General features: G+C 33.9%; 2 protein-coding genes across 3 annotated transcripts in view; one reads left to right on the top strand and one right to left on the bottom strand.

The window, feature by feature from the left end:
• LOC134687566 (protein still life, isoform SIF type 1-like) overlaps positions 1 to 18,058 on the bottom strand; it is a 143,926-nt gene extending 125,868 nt beyond the window's left edge. For both annotated transcript variants that reach the window (XM_063547962.1, XM_063547964.1), the window contains exons 1-3: positions 17,920 to 18,058; positions 5,689 to 5,807; positions 1,994 to 2,096 (exon numbers count right to left, since the gene is read on the bottom strand). The gene's annotated coding sequence lies outside the window, so the exon portion shown is untranslated. The remainder of the gene's footprint in view (positions 1 to 1,993; positions 2,097 to 5,688; positions 5,808 to 17,919) is intronic.
• Positions 7,360 to 15,353, top strand: LOC134687988 (uncharacterized). The gene is made up of 3 exons (XM_063548453.1): positions 7,360 to 7,488; positions 8,067 to 14,685; positions 15,264 to 15,353. Exon 2 carries the CDS (start codon positions 8,183 to 8,185, stop codon positions 14,273 to 14,275), a length of 6,093 nt encoding a protein of 2,030 aa, XP_063404523.1. The 5' UTR covers positions 7,360 to 7,488; positions 8,067 to 8,182; the 3' UTR covers positions 14,276 to 14,685; positions 15,264 to 15,353.
• Positions 18,059 to 19,011: the final 953 nt, after the last annotated feature.

Below are 19,011 nucleotides of genomic sequence, written 5' to 3'. Positions count from 1 at the left end.
AAAATAGGGTTATGTCAATGAGATAGTAAACAACATATATTTTTGATTCAACTGTAATCAACAAACAATTGTAAAATGAGATGTTGGGTAAAGATCAGTATGACAGTGGTGTTTTTCAGATGCAGATCTAGGATTATGTTTACTAAACAAAGTTGAAGTAAAATAGTTGGAATTAGATAAACCATAATTATAGCTCCATACAGGGACCAAGGATCCCCCATATTCAAACAGGATCAACTGTTTTATAATATTTTATAAAACGTTTGAATGATGATGTAAGAAAACATTTTTCTAATGATATCTATACAACATTTTAATGATGTTTTGAGAATATGAACATTATTAAAACATTTTGTAAAATGTTTTTTGAACATTTTCACAACATTATTTCCTGCAAAACATTTTTGTTTTATGTTTTAAATATGTTTCAAGGATATTTTGATATAAAACAAACATTTATAAAACATTTTACAAACATTGTCAACAAAATTTAGAAACGTTTTAATGATGTCTTACAAATATTTTGGAAATGTTATAGAAAATGTTTTGAAAATATTTTTGATACCATACAATGGTACGTTATTTTAATATTTTCTACGATATTTTCACAACATTTTTCAAAATGTTTTAAAAACATAAACAAAATATTTTTGTGTTAACTGGGTATGGACTTGACCACCAAAACTTAACCTTGTTCACTGATCCATGAAATGAGGTCGAGGTCATGACGGGCATGAGGACCTTGCAAGGTACACATATACCAAATATAGTTATCCTATTACTACTAATAAGAGAGAATTAAACCTTACAAAAAATCATTACTTTTTTTCAAGTAGTCACTGAACCATGAAAATGAGGTCAAGGACCTTTGCCATGTGACTGACGGAAACTTCGTAACATGAGGCATCTATATACAAAGTATAAAGCATCCAGGTCTTCCACCTACTAAAATATAAAGCTTTTAAGAAGTGAGCTAACACCGCCGCCGCCGCTGCCGGATCACTATCCCTATGTAAAGCTTTCTGCAACTAAAGTCGCAGGCTCAACAAAAATTGTGCATTCTTTTTCCCTGATAATCTATGAAATATTCCATATAGGAATGAATGAAGGGATAGTAAGAATATTAAAACTTCAAAAAAGAGCAGCAAGATTAATTCTTGATGCAGACCCATTATCCCCTTCAGCCCCCTTATTTAAAAAACTTGGTTGGATGACAGTAGAAAACAGAATCAAATACCACAAATATTTATTGCTATTTAAATGTATGCGGAAAGAAGCACCACAGTACCTAATTCAAAAGTTTCAACTTATATATCTGTAAATAATCCTTATGCTTTAAGGGGTGTTACTCAAGGTAATTTGGTAGTTCCAAAGCCAAAAACTGAACTGTTTAAAAAATCTTTTGCTTATTCTGGATCAGTTTTATGGAACGGACTATCTTATGAAATGCGTAAAGTGCAAAACACTTATTCTTTTAAACAAATTATAAAACAATACTTGAGACAGTCCCAATATTCAGTCTGAAATGATTGCAACTATTACTCTTAGAATGTATGATTTTAATGATTTGTATATATATACTAGGTCTATTTACTACATGCGATATGTAACTGTTTCATATCTTTTAATCATGGTACATGTACATTGAACTATTATGTCTATACAATTGTGTTTATATGTTGTATCTTTGCTTTTTTCTCTTATTATTATCATTTTGTTTTTACTTGTATTACATACATGTATATAAGGGCCTCATGGAAGATTAGTGATTGTAACTAACTGTGTTTACCCTCTTTAAATAAAGAATTTATTATTATTATTATTATTATTATTATATATTTGACACACCATACAATAAATACTTTGCACATGATATCTATCAATATCATTTTAATGCAAAATTATTAACACACTTTGTAGAACATCACTTGTTTAGGCCAAATGTAATAAAACTATGTAAACAATGCACCTACTCCTTAACAATTTTACTTACAATACTTGTGCCAATGTTTCTGTCAGTCAGTTGTAACAAGTATGAACAACATACATGTATGCTGTAGGTAACTCTTGTCTTCTCTCAATTCAAAGGATGAACACTGAAATAGATAGAACTTAATGAATATTCTAAAAAATCTCCAGTATTAAAAGAATGAAAACAAAGCTTATGAATTTACAAAATCATTTTCAGCATATATCTGTGGTAGGTAATATTGCTAATTCTAATGCAATTTGGATGTAACAATTTTTTTCATTGGCTAACAGTTGCCGTCAAATCCACAGTTGACCAGGCGTAACTAAGGAGAGACCCGCCATTTTGAATTGATGAATCAACAAATGTTCGATTACTACTATATAATCAAAAATAAAACAACACCTACCTCGAATTTGCCGTTTTAATGTAGTTTTATCCAAATTTGAAGCGTACAGGTAACGAAATAACCTCCAGCTTGTAAGGTTTCGTGTGTATGACGTCACGTTTAGCCATGACGTCTTTGTGCCAAAATTATTCATGAAGTTTCGCGGATTTTTTTTTATTTGACAAATTTAAACATTTTTTCAAGTTTTAGCGTATTTTTTCTTTTTGTAATGCATTAGAATCGGAATAACAGTACTGTAGTTGAAGAGTTGCCACCGTCAATTTTGATTTGACGGTCGCAAATCTCCGTTTTACTGTCTCCGCTCCGCGTCGCCAGTAAAACTGCATTTGCGACCGTCAAATCTACAATTGACGGTGGCAACTCTTCAACTACAGTACTGTTATTCCTTAAGTGTCAGAATAACTGTGCTGTCACAATATATACAGAATAGGCATAAATCTTTTATTTTTACTTTTGTCACAAATCTGGCAGAGTTTCCACTTTAGAAGAAGCAATGCATATACCATTTAAAAAAAGAGTGATGATTAAGAATCAAAGGTATATTTATACAAACAGTAAATAACAATTATATTAATATAAAAACAAGAATGTGTCCCTAGTTCACAAATGCCCCATCCACACTTTCATTTTCTATGTTCTGTGGACCTTGTAAATGGAGTAAGAAATCTAATTTGGGATTAAAATTAGAAAGACAATATCATAAGGAACATGTGTAATAAGTTTCAAGTTGATTGGACTTCACCTTCATCAAAAACTACCTCGACCAAAAACTTTAACCTGAAGCAGGACAGACGGAAGAACAGAGTGAGAAACACACAAACCAGAAAACATAATGCCCATAAATGGGGTATAATTAGAAGATGTGGTATGATTGCCAATGAGAAACTCCACTATAATATGGTCTTCAACAATGAAGCTATACAAAAGCTATGAACCATGAACTAGGGGACACTGGGCCTTAAAGAAACTGGTATGTTCTAATAGTAATGCAACTTTAACAGGCTATTATTTGAACTTGGAATTATTTTTAATTATGGAATTTGCATAATTTCTTGTGCTTGAAATTTTTAATAAGTTCCATGTTTATTTGGTATTATAATGTTTTGAGCCCTTCGTTACACTTCCCATACAATGTATTTTGTATAGATAGTGTTGTGCTAGGCACAGTCTATTCTACTGAAAAAGTACTATCTTCTTTATAATCAAAAGTTTTGTGCGGTTTTGTGCGCAGCACAGAACATTAAAATACAAAATAAACATGGAATTTCTTAAAAATTTCAAGCACAAGAAATTATGCAAATTCCATAATCAAAAATAATTCCAAGTTTAAATAAAAGCCTGTTCTTTATAGAAAATGTCATTGATCTATCACAAGTTACAATAGTGCCTATCAAACTAACTTGAGCAGAAAACTGCCTATTAATTGAGAGTTGCTGGACCATGACCTAGGGGTGAGAGCTTCAAACTGATATTTATGCAGCTCTATAGAAAAAGCAACGATTTTTGTCACAGGCGAGACATAACACTGTCAGTTTAAGTGCTCTTGAATTAAAATTAATTGTGGTTTGACTTTTTTTGAATAGTGTGGCCAACAACTTAATACTGTTGAATATGCTTTAAAATCTTTAACTATTATCCAGGGTTTCTTTTACACAGGAACTGACTATTATCCAGGGTTTCTTTTACACAGGAACTGACTATTATCCAGGGTTTCTTTTACACAGGAACTGACTATTATCCAGGGTTTCTTTTACACAGGAACTGACTATTATCCAGGGTTTCTAATACACAGGAACTGACTATTATCCAGGGTTTCTTTTAAACAGGAACACCTGTAAAATTTAATTATTCGCTTTGCTAGAATTATTTACCCCACAACTTAGCTAACTACTGCGTCCATGAATATAATCATCAATGAAATACCAGTACATATAAACATACAAAACTAAACATTTGAGACAAAATGGCCACATGAATTATTCATGTATATTACTAGTCATAATTCCAACTGACCACATATAGTCTCATGGCACCATGCTTATTTAAGTGCAAGAGGTTGTGGGTACTTTTCAAAGCCAGGTCAAAACCAATAGATAGAACATTGTTATAAAAGACGGGCGAAAGATACCAGAGGAACAGACTAACACATAAATTAAAAATAAACTGACAACGCCATGGCTTAAAATGAAAAAGACAAATAATAGGAAAGAAGAATCAACATAGAAAACTATAAACTGCTTTTACAGGAACTGTACAGTATGGAGGAGTAGGGACAAAGACTAGCTGGTGAGAAATCAAAATTATGTTTCAGGGTTAATTGACATGTCCTACACTACAAACTGTGTACTAGCCTCAGTACTACCACATTATAACTATGTCTGAGCTTGATGGTTGCAAAGTGTCATGAAATAGAAGTTAATTCATGAAACAAATTCCAAATGAAGGAATCATTGTTGGACATTGTTTCCACTGGAAGATATGTTACAGTATTTTTCCAGAGTGAACAAAGGGCATATGATTTTTATCCCCGACAGAATAACGGATAAAAGACTATTTGTTCCAACAGAAAATACTTAAAGAAGTGTGTACAGCAGAGTTTCCAGAAATTTCTGTTAGGAGGAAAAAATCTATGTAGACAAATCATTTTCGTGCATGGTTAATATATTTGTATCAAATTAAATGTTTTTCTTACTGGTACAGAGGTGGATTGGGGGGTGGCAGGCGGCTCAATTGGGGAAAATATTGGGCGACTATTCATGGAATAACTTTAACAAGATTGAAGCAGAACCTTATTAAGCAGTCAGTACGGTACCCCTACATTTATGAAAATTTGTGATATATGCCTACTTCTGTAACTTACTGTATAAAAATATCTCTATATATATATCAATCCAACAAATCCATACCATAGTTAGAATTTCAATTGATGAAAAACGTTTAAATCAACATTAACAAATCTGCCACCAAGGCTATACTACGCCTTTAATTTCTTTTGGTTTATAGTTTTTTACCTTTCTGAAACTTTACTTAAATTATAATCTATCTACTTTTACCAGCTTAAGTTCTTTTTTTCTAATGATACATACAACCAATAAATAGTTCAATAACAAATGAAAAATGTCAATTACAATTTTAGATGTGATGTAACATGGGAGATAAATCTTAATAAAAACAATTCTTAAAATGTAGAAAATTGGAACTGCACAAAAAATATTGCCTTTTAAAAACAAATCTTCACTTATATTTTATAAAACCAGCAACTAAATTTAATCTTAAAAAGCGTTCATAAAATGCTAATAGATACACTTACCTTTTGATATTACCCACGTAAGTTTCACAATTCTAAATATTCCGACGACATTATTTCAAGACCCACAAACAATAGAGTTCAGTCAGTAGTATCAACACCTTTCTGGTTGACAAACCAACCTTAAATGATACAAAGGATTAGAATATCAATTATAGACTCATGATGCAGATATACCAATGATATCAAATTCATCTTTTTATTGTGTTGAGGACATGAAGATATTTTATATCAATTAAAGATGAGACGATAAGAAGTATTATTGTTATAATATCAATAAATTGGACAATGTTATTTAAATATAGAGCTCTTTTAATAGAAACACATTAATGTTCCTCATATTTCACATATTTTACATTACAAGTATATATAGATATATACGCCAGGTTGCATTTTTAAATTCAAAGGCTTGTAAAAAACTTACAGAAAAAGAGAGATGTGATTATACTTTAAATTATATCAATTTTCAAAGATGTATTAGATCTTCTTCAAGAATGTGTAGTTTATTTCAGCTTGATTATTAAAATAAATTATGGTATGATTGCTGATGACACAACTCTCTACAAAAGACAAAATGACACAGAACTATAGGTCATAGTAACCTGGGTTACCCCATTTACAAATTAATGTGCTAGTGAATAATTGTTGTTTGCTCTATTAACATTACAAATTTCTCACACATTTGGTCTGGATGCATGAGTACCCTGCAACATACACTCTCACAGACTTGTGTTTTTGTTAGATTTATTTCTATTTGTATCCAACTGATAAGTTAAACCATTTTTAAGTGATTTATATAGATTTTTCTCATGGTGTACTGGTGCACCACTGTACCAGTTGAGGGGATGGGTTGGGCATCTTCAAACAAGTTTAACCCTGCAATATTATATATGTGCCTGTAAGATAAGATAAGATAAGATAAGAAATTTTATTTTAAGTCGGGTTACATTAAATACAAACATAAGCTCTGTAGAGCTTTTTGCCGACATTAATAACAATAACAACACACATATTAAGATACATAAAACACACATATGAGACATACAAATTATGATAGCTATATTGCAAGTAAAAAGTTCATAAATAAAAAGCATAGCACATGCAAGCAAAGCACTAAAACTGTAACATAAGCACATTCAAAGCAGAATGAAATAAATAAAGCAAACTAATTTCTATAAGCTGCATGGAACAAACATTTAACACAAAATAAAATAAAGGTATTAAGATCTGCAGGAGCCACACCTGCATGAGTTGCCATTCCAGTTGTTGATCATACTTTTAAACTGGTTTAGGTTTGTCTGTGCACGGATCGTGTCAGGCAACTCATTCCATAGTGTAGCTCCAGCATATCTTAATGAATGAAGGCCAAAATGTGTGGTTCTCACCTGTGGAATTTCAACAGTTTGTTGTTTTCTAAAAGTATAAGATACATTTTTAAAATTAATGATATCATGGAGATATACCGGTGATTCTTTATGTAATATTTTAAAAGTTTCTATTGCCATCATTCTTAGGCGTCTTATTTTTAAAGAAGGTAAACCAGATTTTAACAACAGAGTTTCATAATCACTATCAAAATCTTCATATATGAACCTCAAGGCACTGTCATGTTACCAGAACATTTTATCAATATACTTATTTTTGATAATTCAAATTTCCCGCATTTTTGCACGTGCTTTTACTGTGTAGAACACGTGTTATTTCTTATCAGTTTCATTGAGATTCCCACATGGCATTGTGAAGAAAGATTGTGTTTCGCTTTCGATATTTTCGATTTTCGTGCAATCTTTGGTAAACTACAGTGTAAGTTAATTTTTATATTATTCTATTTTATAACTTTAAGTAAATATTTCATATTTTTAATAAGTTTAAGCAATTAATTATCTACGTTTTCTTTGTTTGAACTGCCGATTAACGTGCACACAGGTCATGTTTGTTTACATCAGTATTTTGTATGTTTTGCACTATATACACCGTTGTTTTTAGAATAATTAATTATTTTAGCGTTAAAGATAAAATATTATTCTTGCAATTGTATTTTTCTTATTTAATTTAAGCTAATTAACTTTTAGTAGTACAGAGTTGCTATCGGGTAAAAAATCTATGGAACGCCATTCGTGCCATCTTTACACCTGTATTTCTATTTTTATAATTTTTCACTTTATGGAATGCAATTAATGCCAAAGTTGTTTTACGTTAATTTCGCTATACAGTTCATGTTTGTTTATGTTTTGAACTTATAATTATTCAAAGGAATTTTTATACTTAAAAATAAATGTATGGAGGTCAATGAGTGTCATTTTGACAATTGTTTATTTTCTTGTAATTTTTTGGTGAATTACGGCATTTGAGTTTATGATTTTTATTTTTTCTATTTGTAGCTTTTTACTATATGTATTATGAGTTTATCTGCAACGATGAAGCATATTAATAAAGAATTTGAAACTTATGTAGTTTGAAGACTTTACAGTAAAAAGACTGCATCCTTTACCACAGGATGAGCACAGAAACAGTAATACGTAAGATGGAAAAGGTTCAAGGCAAACCTTTTATCGAAACTGAAGAAGATGTAATAAACGCTGACGGTCAAGGCAACCTACCATTTATTATTGATGATTCAGTCAAAACACAATCACCAGAGGACGCAAGGCCAAAACGGGTGAGAAAGTTAACGTCTGGTGGACAGGAACTGTACGAAAAAGACGTAGGAAAATACACTGCGGAGCTAATCCACTATAGAAAGAACTTAGATATTTTAAACAAAAGTTACTACTCAGGAGAACTAGAAATATCCGATGTTAAACTATTGCCAGACAGAATTAGATCGGAACTGTCAAAATATCAACAAATTTCAGAAAAATTCATCGGCTTTCTGAACAGATACAGAACTGAAGAGAGCGCCCGGGAAGAGGCAACACAAAAACTAATCTATAAAAGTATCATGTCAAAGGCTAAAACCATGTTAAATGAGATCGAAATTAAATTGAAGCAGTCACAATCCGTCAAATCTGTCGCTACTGGTAGAAAATCTAAATCCTCTAGATCCTCATCCGCAAGTTCAATGCTAATTAAACAAAGAGCAAAAATGGATGCCGCCAAGACAAATCTACGCTTTGTTAGTCAAGAGGCAGAACTTGAAAGATTACAATTCGAGCTTGAAGAGGAAGAACTTAAAACAAAAGCAGAACTATTAAAGAAAAAAGTCGAAGCAAAGTTGAAAATGAATATTTTAAAATCAGAAAAAGAAGTTGCAATTGCTGAAGCTGAGTTTAATGCCGTCCGTGAAGAGATGGAGATGGAGGGATCACGTTCTAGTGGAAGATCTATGGCATCAGTTGTCGATCCTCGTCAGCACGTCGAGAGATATCTTCAGGAACAAAGGGAACTAATGAAATCCGGATATACAAACCCTCAACAAATGCACCCTCCAGAGCTCAACGTTCACGCCACACCTTTTGAACCAAAGACCGAAGATATTAGACAAACGAATTATGAAATTAACAACGTTTCCGTGGCAAACGAACTCTCAAAGTTCTTATTAAAGAAGGATTTATTGATGTCTCGTTTTATGAAATTTAACGACCAAGCAGAGTCTTATCACGTTTGGAAAGCTTCGTTTTCCAATATAACTGAAGAACTCAGCGTCAACGCGCGAGAAGAACTTGATTTATTGATGAAATGGCTTGGACCAGAATCCTCAAAACATGCAGAAAGTCTGAGGATAGCTAATGCAAAAGACCCAGTAAAATGTCTAAAGCGAGTATGGGAGAGACTTGAAGAGAGATATGGCGGACCAGAAATGGTTGAAACGAATGTAAAATCAAAATTGAACAAATTTCCAATAATTACCAACAAAGATCACAAGAAGTTATATGAACTTAGCGACATTTTAACAGAAATTGAATCCCTGAAGGAGGACGAAAGATACGCACAGTTGTTGTCTTACTTTGATACTTCGCTAGGCGTTAACACCGTAATAACTAAATTACCGTATGGGATTCAGAACAAATGGATCGATAGAGCCATGCGATACAAGCAAAACCATAACGTACTGTATCCGCCGTTTCCGTTTTTCGTCAGTTTCATCAGAGAAATGTGCAAACAATTCAATGACCCAGGCTTTGCCTTTAAAGAAGACACAAAACCTCAACAAACAAAATCGTATCCTAACAACAATAGATATAACAACAAAGTCACAGCTAGAAAGACAGATGTATCACAAGAAAAACAGTTTAAAACTACTGGTCCGACTGATAAGCTTACAGAATGTCCTATTCACCATTCAAAACACTCTTTGAACAACTGTAGAGGATTCAGACAAAAAAGTATAAATGACAGAAGGAAAATTCTCCGTGAAAATAACATCTGTTATAAATGTTGCGAGTCAACAACGCACATATCTCGAGATTGTAAGGAGTCCGTCACATGCAAAGATTGCGGAAGTAACCGTCATTCATCAGCTATGCATATAGATAGATATGATAAAACAACAAGAGAAATAGAATCCGTGTCCTCTCATGGCGGGGAGGAACAATTGATTCAAACAGTAGAAACGAAATGTACGGCAATTTGCGGAGAAGGATTTTCTGGAAAATCCTGTTCTAAGGTGGTACTCGTCAAAGTTTACAAGAAAGACGAACCTGAGAAATACATAAATCTTTATGCTTTGATGGACGATCAAAGTAATCGTACGCTAGGCCGTACAGAGCTATTCGATGCACTGAATATAGACTCAGCTGTTCAACCTTACACTTTATCGTCCTGTGCAGGAAGTGTCCAGAAACAAGGCCGTCTTGCTAGCGGGTTAGTAGTAGAACCTATAGATGGGCGAGTAAGAATGGATTTACCTACTGTAATTGAATGCAACGACATTCCAGAAACAAGAGAAGAAATTCCAGTGCCAGAAATCACAAAATATTACGAACACTTGAAGCGTATTACATTACCGCCTATAGATCCTGAGGCACATATTCTCTTATTGATCGGCAGAGACTTGGCCGATGCACACCACGTCTATGAGCAAAAAACAGGAGCTCAAAACACGCCATTTGCACAACGACTCAGTTTGGGATGGGTCATAATCGGTGAAGTATGCTTAGGCCAAACGCACAAACCTAATTCGAAAGTAAACGTGTGTAAAACAAACATTCTAAACAATGGCAGGCCGACATCCTTTGAAGTATGTAAAAACGTCTTTAACATTAAAGAAACTGTCAACACACGCAATCACCAAGATACCGTGGAAGATCAGATTTTCCACAGAACAAAGGACGATAATAAGATTGGCATGTCCGTAGAAGACCATATATTTATAGACATCATGGACAAAGAATTTGTCAAAAGTGAAACAGGCAATTGGAGTGCTCCTCTACCGTTCCGGAAGAATAGACCTCGATTACCTGACAACAGATCTCAAGCATTAAGAAGGGCTAGAATGCTCGATCAATCTCTTCAGAAAAGTACGAGTAAGCGTCAGCATTTCGTAGAATTCATGGGCAACATGTTTCGTAATGGTCATGCCGAAGAAGCTCCAACCTTAGAACAAAACGAGGAATGTTGGTATCTGCCTTTATTTGGAGTGTACCACCCTAAGAAAAAAGATAAGATAAGAGTTGTTTTCGATTCTTCGGCTAAACAGGATGGCATATCCTTAAATAATGTTCTACTCTCTGGACCGGATTTTACAAATAGTTTGGTTGGAGTATTGCTTAGATTCAGAAAAGAGAGAATCGCTGTAATGGCCGACATAGAGCAAATGTTTTACTGTTTTAAGGTAAACAGTTCACACCGTAACTTTTTACGATTCTTTTGGTACAAGAACAACATTCCTGGAGAGCAACTTATCGAATACAGAATGTGTGTTCACGTCTTTGGAAACACACCGTCTCCAGCAATTGCCACCTACGGTCTACGGAAGTGTGTTGAAAATGAACCAACAGAGAACGATGTCAAAGAATACGTAAATAGGAACTTTTATGTGGATGACGGACTCGTTAACTTCACGAATGAGGAAGAAGCTGTCAGTGTCCTTAAGAGGACTCAACAATCTCTACTTGAAAACGGAAAATTGAAACTTCATAAAATTGCATCGAACAGTGAAAAAGTAATGAACGCCTTCAATCCAGATGAGTTGGCTAAAGAGCTGAAAACCTTAGATCTAAACAAAGATGAGCTACCTATTCAGCACAGTCTTGGAATGAGTTGGGACTTGCAACAGGACTCGTTTACTTACAAATTATCAAATGAAGAGAAACCCATAACACGTAGAGGTGTGTTATCATCAATAAATAGCTTGTTCGACCCATTAGGGTTTATCTCCCCTGTCATTCTACAAGGTAGAATTCTTATGAGAGACATCATTGCCGAAACAACTGACTGGGACTTACCACTATCTAATGATATTCAGCAAAAATGGATCGAATGGAGAGACTCTTTAAGGCCAATAGAACAATTTTCGATACGAAGAACATTTGTAGAATCGTCATTCTGTTCAAGCTTGGACAAACAGTTACATATTTTCTCGGACGCCTCAGAACAGGCAATAGCAAGTGTAGCTTTTTTGAGAACATCTGACGCAGAGTTTTCTATCAACACCGGTTTCGTATTTGGGAAATGCAAAGTGGCGCCCAAACATGGCCATACAATACCACGATTAGAACTATGTGCGGCAGTTATGGCTGTTGAAATAGGAGAAATAATCTGTGAACATCTAGATATGAACTTGGCTGATGTAAAGTACTATACAGATAGTAAGGTAGTGTTAGGTTACATTAACAACCAAGTTAGACGTTTTCAAGTCTATGTTGCAAACCGAGTTGGTAAAATTAGGAAAGCTTCAAAACCGGAACAATGGACGTATGTGAATACTGATCATAATCCGGCCGATATTGGAACAAGACTTATATTCGCGGATCAGCTACAAACTAGTTCTTGGCTTACAGGACCCACATTTTTACAGGAATCTGACACGCTTAGTCATAGTATAGCTACTCCGTTTCCTCTCATTAATCCTAACACTGACAAAGAATTGAAAACAGAAATACAAGTCATCAAATCTGTCTTAAAATGTGACAACCTTGGGTCACAAAGATTCAACCGTTTCTCCAATTGGTGGAAATTAGTTCGTACCATTTCACGCTTACAGCGACTTGCTAGTAGTTACTCACACAACAAATTAAAGGACAATTTGGAGTCAAACGAGCTTGAAGCTCATCGAAAAGCCGAAATTTTTATCATTAAAGAAGTTCAAAAGGAGGACTTTGGAAGAGAAATCGAGTGTCTCAGGAATAAAAGGCCTCTGCCTAATAACAGTTCCGTCTTATCGTTGAGTCCCGTCTTGGACGAAAATGGAATTTTGAGAGTAGGGGGAAGACTTCGAAATGCTAAAATCACATCAAAAGAGAAAACACCGATCCTTATCTCTGGAAAACATCATATTGCTACTTTGCTTGTCCGCCACTACCATAACGATGTACAACATCAAGGGAGACATCTTACTGAAGGTACTATTCGATCTGCTGGGTGGTGGATTACAGGCTGCAAACGACTGGTCTCATCTATAATTTTTAAATGCGTAAAATGTCGACGACTTCGAGGTTCGTTGAGTGAACAGAAAATGGCCGATTTACCAGACGTAAGATTATCGCCATGCGCACCGTTCAGTTTTGTTGGTGTAGATGTATTTGGACCATGGAACATAGTAACAAGACGAACTAGAGGAGGCGCAGCAAATTCCAAAAGATGGGCAGTGCTATTTACATGCTTGGCATCTAGAGCTGTCCATATAGAGGTGATAGAAGAAATGAGCTCCTCTTCTTTCATCAACGCTCTACGCAGATTCTATGCACTTCGAGGCAAAGTGCAAGAGTTCCGTTCCGATAGAGGTTCAAACTTCGTTGGATGTACCGACGCCCTGCAAATCGATGCTTTAAACGTTGAAGATGGCGAAGTAAGAACACTTCTCAACAAGAATAGAACAATATGGAGGTTTAATACACCTCACTCTTCTCACATGGGTGGTTCATGGGAGCGAATGATTGGAATAGCTCGTAAAATTCTAAATAACATGCTTTTTGACGTGAGATACAAGAATTTGACTCATGAAGTTTTAACAACATTTATGGCAGAGGTAACAGCCATTATGAACGCCCGACCGATTGTACCAGTCTCCACTGATTCTGACAATCCTACAATTCTGACACCTTCTCTTTTATTAACTCAGAAAACATCTGATCAGGAAGATAGCTTTGAAAATATTACATCAACTGCATGTATGTACCAATCACAATGGAAATATGTTCAGACATTAGCTGAGATATTTTGGAAACGTTGGAGTAGGGAATATCTGCAAACACTACAAAAGAGACAAAAGTGGAAAAAGGAAGTGACAAATTTGAAACAAGGAGACATTATTCTTATGCGAGAAAAAGACATGGTTAGGTCCGAATGGCCAATTGGAACAATATTAAGAACATTCGCCAGCGAGAATGACAATCTTATAAGGAAAATAGAAGTGAGAGTTATTAAACAAGGAAAACCAGTTATCTATGTCCGTCCGATAACAGAGATTGTGGAACTTTTGTCTGAGTGATAATATTGAACAATATTTGAACTGTTGATATGTACATTGACTGTATTAGTTAAACATTTTGTTAGTAGTTACAGAAATGTGCCTTAGATTTAAGTAGTTTAGTAAATTTTCTTTTTGAGATTTTTGTTAACGAGGTTAGTTAGCTCATACTTGAAGTCTTGAGTATTTTTGTTTGGAACCTAGGGTGATATTGTTATATCAGACGGGGAGTGTCATGTTACCAGAACATTTTATCAATATACTTATTTTTGATAATTCAAATTTCCCGCATTTTTGCACGTGCTTTTACTGTGTAGAACACGTGTTATTTCTTATCAGTTTCATTGAGATTCCCACATGGCATTGTGAAGAAAGATTGTGTTTCGCTTTCGATATTTTCGATTTTCGTGCAATCTTTGGTAAACTACAGTGTAAGTTAATTTTTATATTATTCTATTTTATAACTTTAAGTAAATATTTCATATTTTTAATAAGTTTAAGCAATTAATTATCTACGTTTTCTTTGTTTGAACTGCCGATTAACGTGCACACAGGTCATGTTTGTTTACATCAGTATTTTGTATGTTTTGCACTATATACACCGTTGTTTTTAGAATAATTAATTATTTTAGCGTTAAAGATAAAATATTATTCTTGCAATTGTATTTTTCTTATTTAATTTAAGCTAATTAACTTTTAGTAGTACAGAGTTGCTATCGGGTAAAAAATCTATGGAACGCCATTCGTGCCATCTTTACACCTGTATTTCTATTTTTATAATTTTTCACTTTATGGAATGCAATTAATGCCAAAGTTGTTTTACGTTAATTTCGCTATACAGTTCATGTTTGTTTATGTTTTGAACTTATAATTATTCAAAGGAATTTTTATACTTAAAAATAAATGTATGGAGGTCAATGAGTGTCATTTTGACAATTGTTTATTTTCTTGTAATTTTTTGGTGAATTACGGCATTTGAGTTTATGATTTTTATTTTTTCTATTTGTAGCTTTTTACTATATGTATTATGAGTTTATCTGCAACGATGAAGCATATTAATAAAGAATTTGAAACTTATGTAGTTTGAAGACTTTACAGGCACGTTCTTGTATTTTTTCCATCTTTTTAGTATTGCCCTCCCCACAAAAATGCCAAACCACAGGACAATAATTGAAATTAGACATAATATATGAATGATAAATAGTTAACCTTCCCAATTTAGATAGATGTTTTCCAATTCTTTTAAGAACATTTAACTGCCTTGATGCTTTTTTACAAATATCAGAGATATGAGTTTTAAACTTGAGTTGATAATCTATTGTCACCCCCAGGAGCTTTACCTCAGTGTCACATAAAATTTCATTCCCATCCAAATTGAATTTAATATTCCCACTTTTTGATTTATTCCCAACAGCAATAGCCTGAAATTTATCTGGATTAGCTTTCATTTTGTTATTAGCAAACCAATCAATTAAAACAGCACTTTCCTTTTCCAAAGATTTAACTAATCCATTTAGGTCGGGTCCTGAGTGTGACAATGTATTATCGTCTGCATAATTATACAGTTCATTTCCTTTCACAAAATTGAAAATGTCGTTTAGAAAAATATTAAAAAGCACAGGACCCAAAATCGAGCCCTGCGGTACACCTTTATAAATATTTTGCCAGGTACTAAAATATGCACCGACTTTTACACACTGTTTCCTATTTGATAAATAATTATCAATTAAATTAAGTGCCTCATTTGACAGGCCATATGCCTTCAATTTTAAAAGAAGTAGATTATGGGGTAAGCAGTCAAAGGCCTTAGAAAGGTCCATTAGCACAGCAGCCACATATAAATTTTGATCGACTGCTTTTTTCCAGTCCTCAATGACTTTTAGTAAGGCGGTGTTACAGCCATAGCCAGGTCTAAAAGCTGACAAGGAAGGATGAAATATTTTACTAAAATATTCTATTAGCTGCTGATATATGGCCCTTTCAAAGAACTTTGACACCACTGGAAGAATGCTAACAGGTCTGTAGTTTCCTGCCTCCAACTGACTATTCTTTTTATGCAGTGGAACTACCTGTGCTTCCTTAAGATCGTCAGGAAACTCTGAACTCTTAATAGACATATTTATAAGTTGAGTAATAGGTTTAACAATTACTGGTTTGGCTATTTTCAAGATTTTTACTGATACACCATCAAAGCCAGTAGCTTTGTTTACATTGATCTTATTAATTTGTTTTTCAACAAAGTCATCTTTAATTTCTATAAAAGATAACTACCATCAACATTACAATTTTCCCTTATTGATTTTATGCTTGGATGATTATCATCTACCTCACAATTATCATTGCCGATATCTTTGGCTACATTTACAAAATAGTTATTAAAAATTTCTGCAACATTTGATTGGTCATTAATTATTTCATCGTTGTTACATAAAACAATATTGTTGTCAAAATGACTACCCTTGTTTGTTAAAAAAGGTTTGATTGTTGGCCAGAAATCTTTTTGTTTTGGACCACCAGTGCAACGCTCTATAAAATAATTTCGTATAGATTGTCTTCTTAGTTTGGTAGCAAGATTTCTTTGTTGGCGATATAACTCCCAGTTCTTCTTCGATTTTGCATGTAAATATTTGTTGTGAAGCATTTGCTTTTTGTAGATTGCACTTTTTAATTGTTTGTTCATGTATGGTGCTGGTTTGTGTACAGTTTTTCTTGTTTTCTCTGGTATGTGGTTGTTGACTATACTCATTAATTTGGTGTTAAAAATATCTGTTGGCTGTTCCAGGTCAAGAGCCTATAATTCAGTGGTTGTCATTTGTTGCTGTGATATATTTGATTATCATTTACTATTTTGTTCAAAAATTATGTGTATTTTTCTTTTTTTCATTTGTTTTACATTTGAAATTTCAGGGCCTTTAATACCCAACTATGCTGTATGGGCTCCTTTCATTGTTGAAGGCTGTAGGGAATCATATAGTTGATAATTTCTGAGTCATTTTGGTCTATCAGTTTCATTGGTAATCATAGATGAGGGTGGTAGTGATCGTCGTTTTTCATTTCACGTTCCAACATGTTTTTACTTTTTTATTTGACGTTCAGTCGTGCAAGACGGGTGCCTCGTTCAACGTGTTCTGCTTATTTAATTTACGTGCATCGTGATTTTAACAGTCTTATTTTGAGTGCTCGGTATTTTTCAAATAAAATTCAAACACTTGGCAGGGATCGTCAAGACATACTTTTTTAAAAGCTGTAAACCAATTATATCATAAATGTGTATTCTCAATCGGGAATATCAAGTAAAACAAAGAGTTAATATATGACTCAGTCACAAAAGGTTCACATAAAAGTATTTATTTTTCCTGCAACGTTCATTACAGAAATTATTTCACTTTCATCGTGAAGTTGTGTCTTATTTCACTTTTTTTCTTGCAAGCACCCCCCTTTTATCACCCTCATCGATACAACATCTTCTTATTTGTGATTGTGTATTGTGGAATTAAACAATATGCTGGTTTACTTTATATAGTCAAGTGCAATTTTATCATCAACAGTTTTGACAATGTAATTAAAAGGAAAAAGGAAAAAAATATCAATATAACACAGGGTTTTTTTTGGAAATAAAAGGGGGAGGTCAACAAAAACTTATCGCCATCCCCCTTTTCAAGTACCTGTCGTTTTAAAGTGATAACAGTATGAATGAAAGTCATCTCAATACCCATGTTGAAACCCATTCACACAAGTCAGTAAATACAGCTGCAATTGTGCTATCTCGTAATACACACATCAGTTATCACAACTCAGCATCATGTATTTTAAAAGCAATGGGAGATAACCCTGGTGTGAATGGCGGGAAATTGTGAGGGTCTGAAACTCATTGATATAGGCAGTGGCTATTTTGTCGGCATCGGCAAAACAGCAAATTTGCATATTTCTATTTATCTGTTGTACAGTATGATAATATCCGCATAATGTCAAACATTCTGCTAAAAAAAAAAAAATACAACAAAAGTTAAACTCTATAAAATACGCACTGCCATGGGGTCACCCACTTCTCGGCCGTAGTTCTTTGTGGCTAGGGATAAGAAATGAATATAGCTATCGTATTGTAGTACTACACCAGCCTCAGGATAGTAGGAAATTCATGGGGTAAGCCTTAAAGGCCGTAGAATTTGTCCGAAACATGGAAAGAAGCCAAATTCTAGAAAATACATATACGATCTGGGGTCACCCACTTGTCCTGGCAGTTTTTTTATGGCTAGGGATAACAGACTCTGCTCCAATGAATATAGCTTACATCAGGGAAGTTAAGAATGTCTGTTGAAAAAAAACCAGTTAAATTCATCCACTTTCCAATACCTTGGCAGTTCTGTATGGCTAGGGATTAAAGACTCTGTTCTACTGAATCGCTATTGAATATTACTATCACGGGAGGGTTTACATTTCTTGGGTAAGACATTCTTAACTTAATGGCCGAAAATTTCGTCCGAAACATGGGAATACAGCCAAATTCTATAAAAGCCTTTTAACCCATATTTGGAGAGTGTAATCGGCAAAACGTACATTAAACAATTTTACTTTTCCTGACTTATTTTTGTATGCAAATCGTACTCCAACGAGTGTCTTGTAAGAGAATATGGAATAAATGAGCACTCGTGTAGTCTTACATACAAAAACATAATTTGACAAGAGTGAAATTTTGGCTATAGTTATCATAAGTACTTTATGGCTTTAATGAACATTACATTGAGCTGCAAATCGGA

This window comes from Mytilus trossulus, chromosome 10 (genome assembly GCF_036588685.1).
Source record: "Mytilus trossulus isolate FHL-02 chromosome 10, PNRI_Mtr1.1.1.hap1, whole genome shotgun sequence".
NCBI lineage: Eukaryota > Metazoa > Mollusca > Bivalvia > Mytilida > Mytilidae > Mytilus > Mytilus trossulus.
The sequence above is the reverse complement of the archived record's forward strand: the minus strand, read 5'-3'. Positions and strand labels throughout refer to the sequence as shown.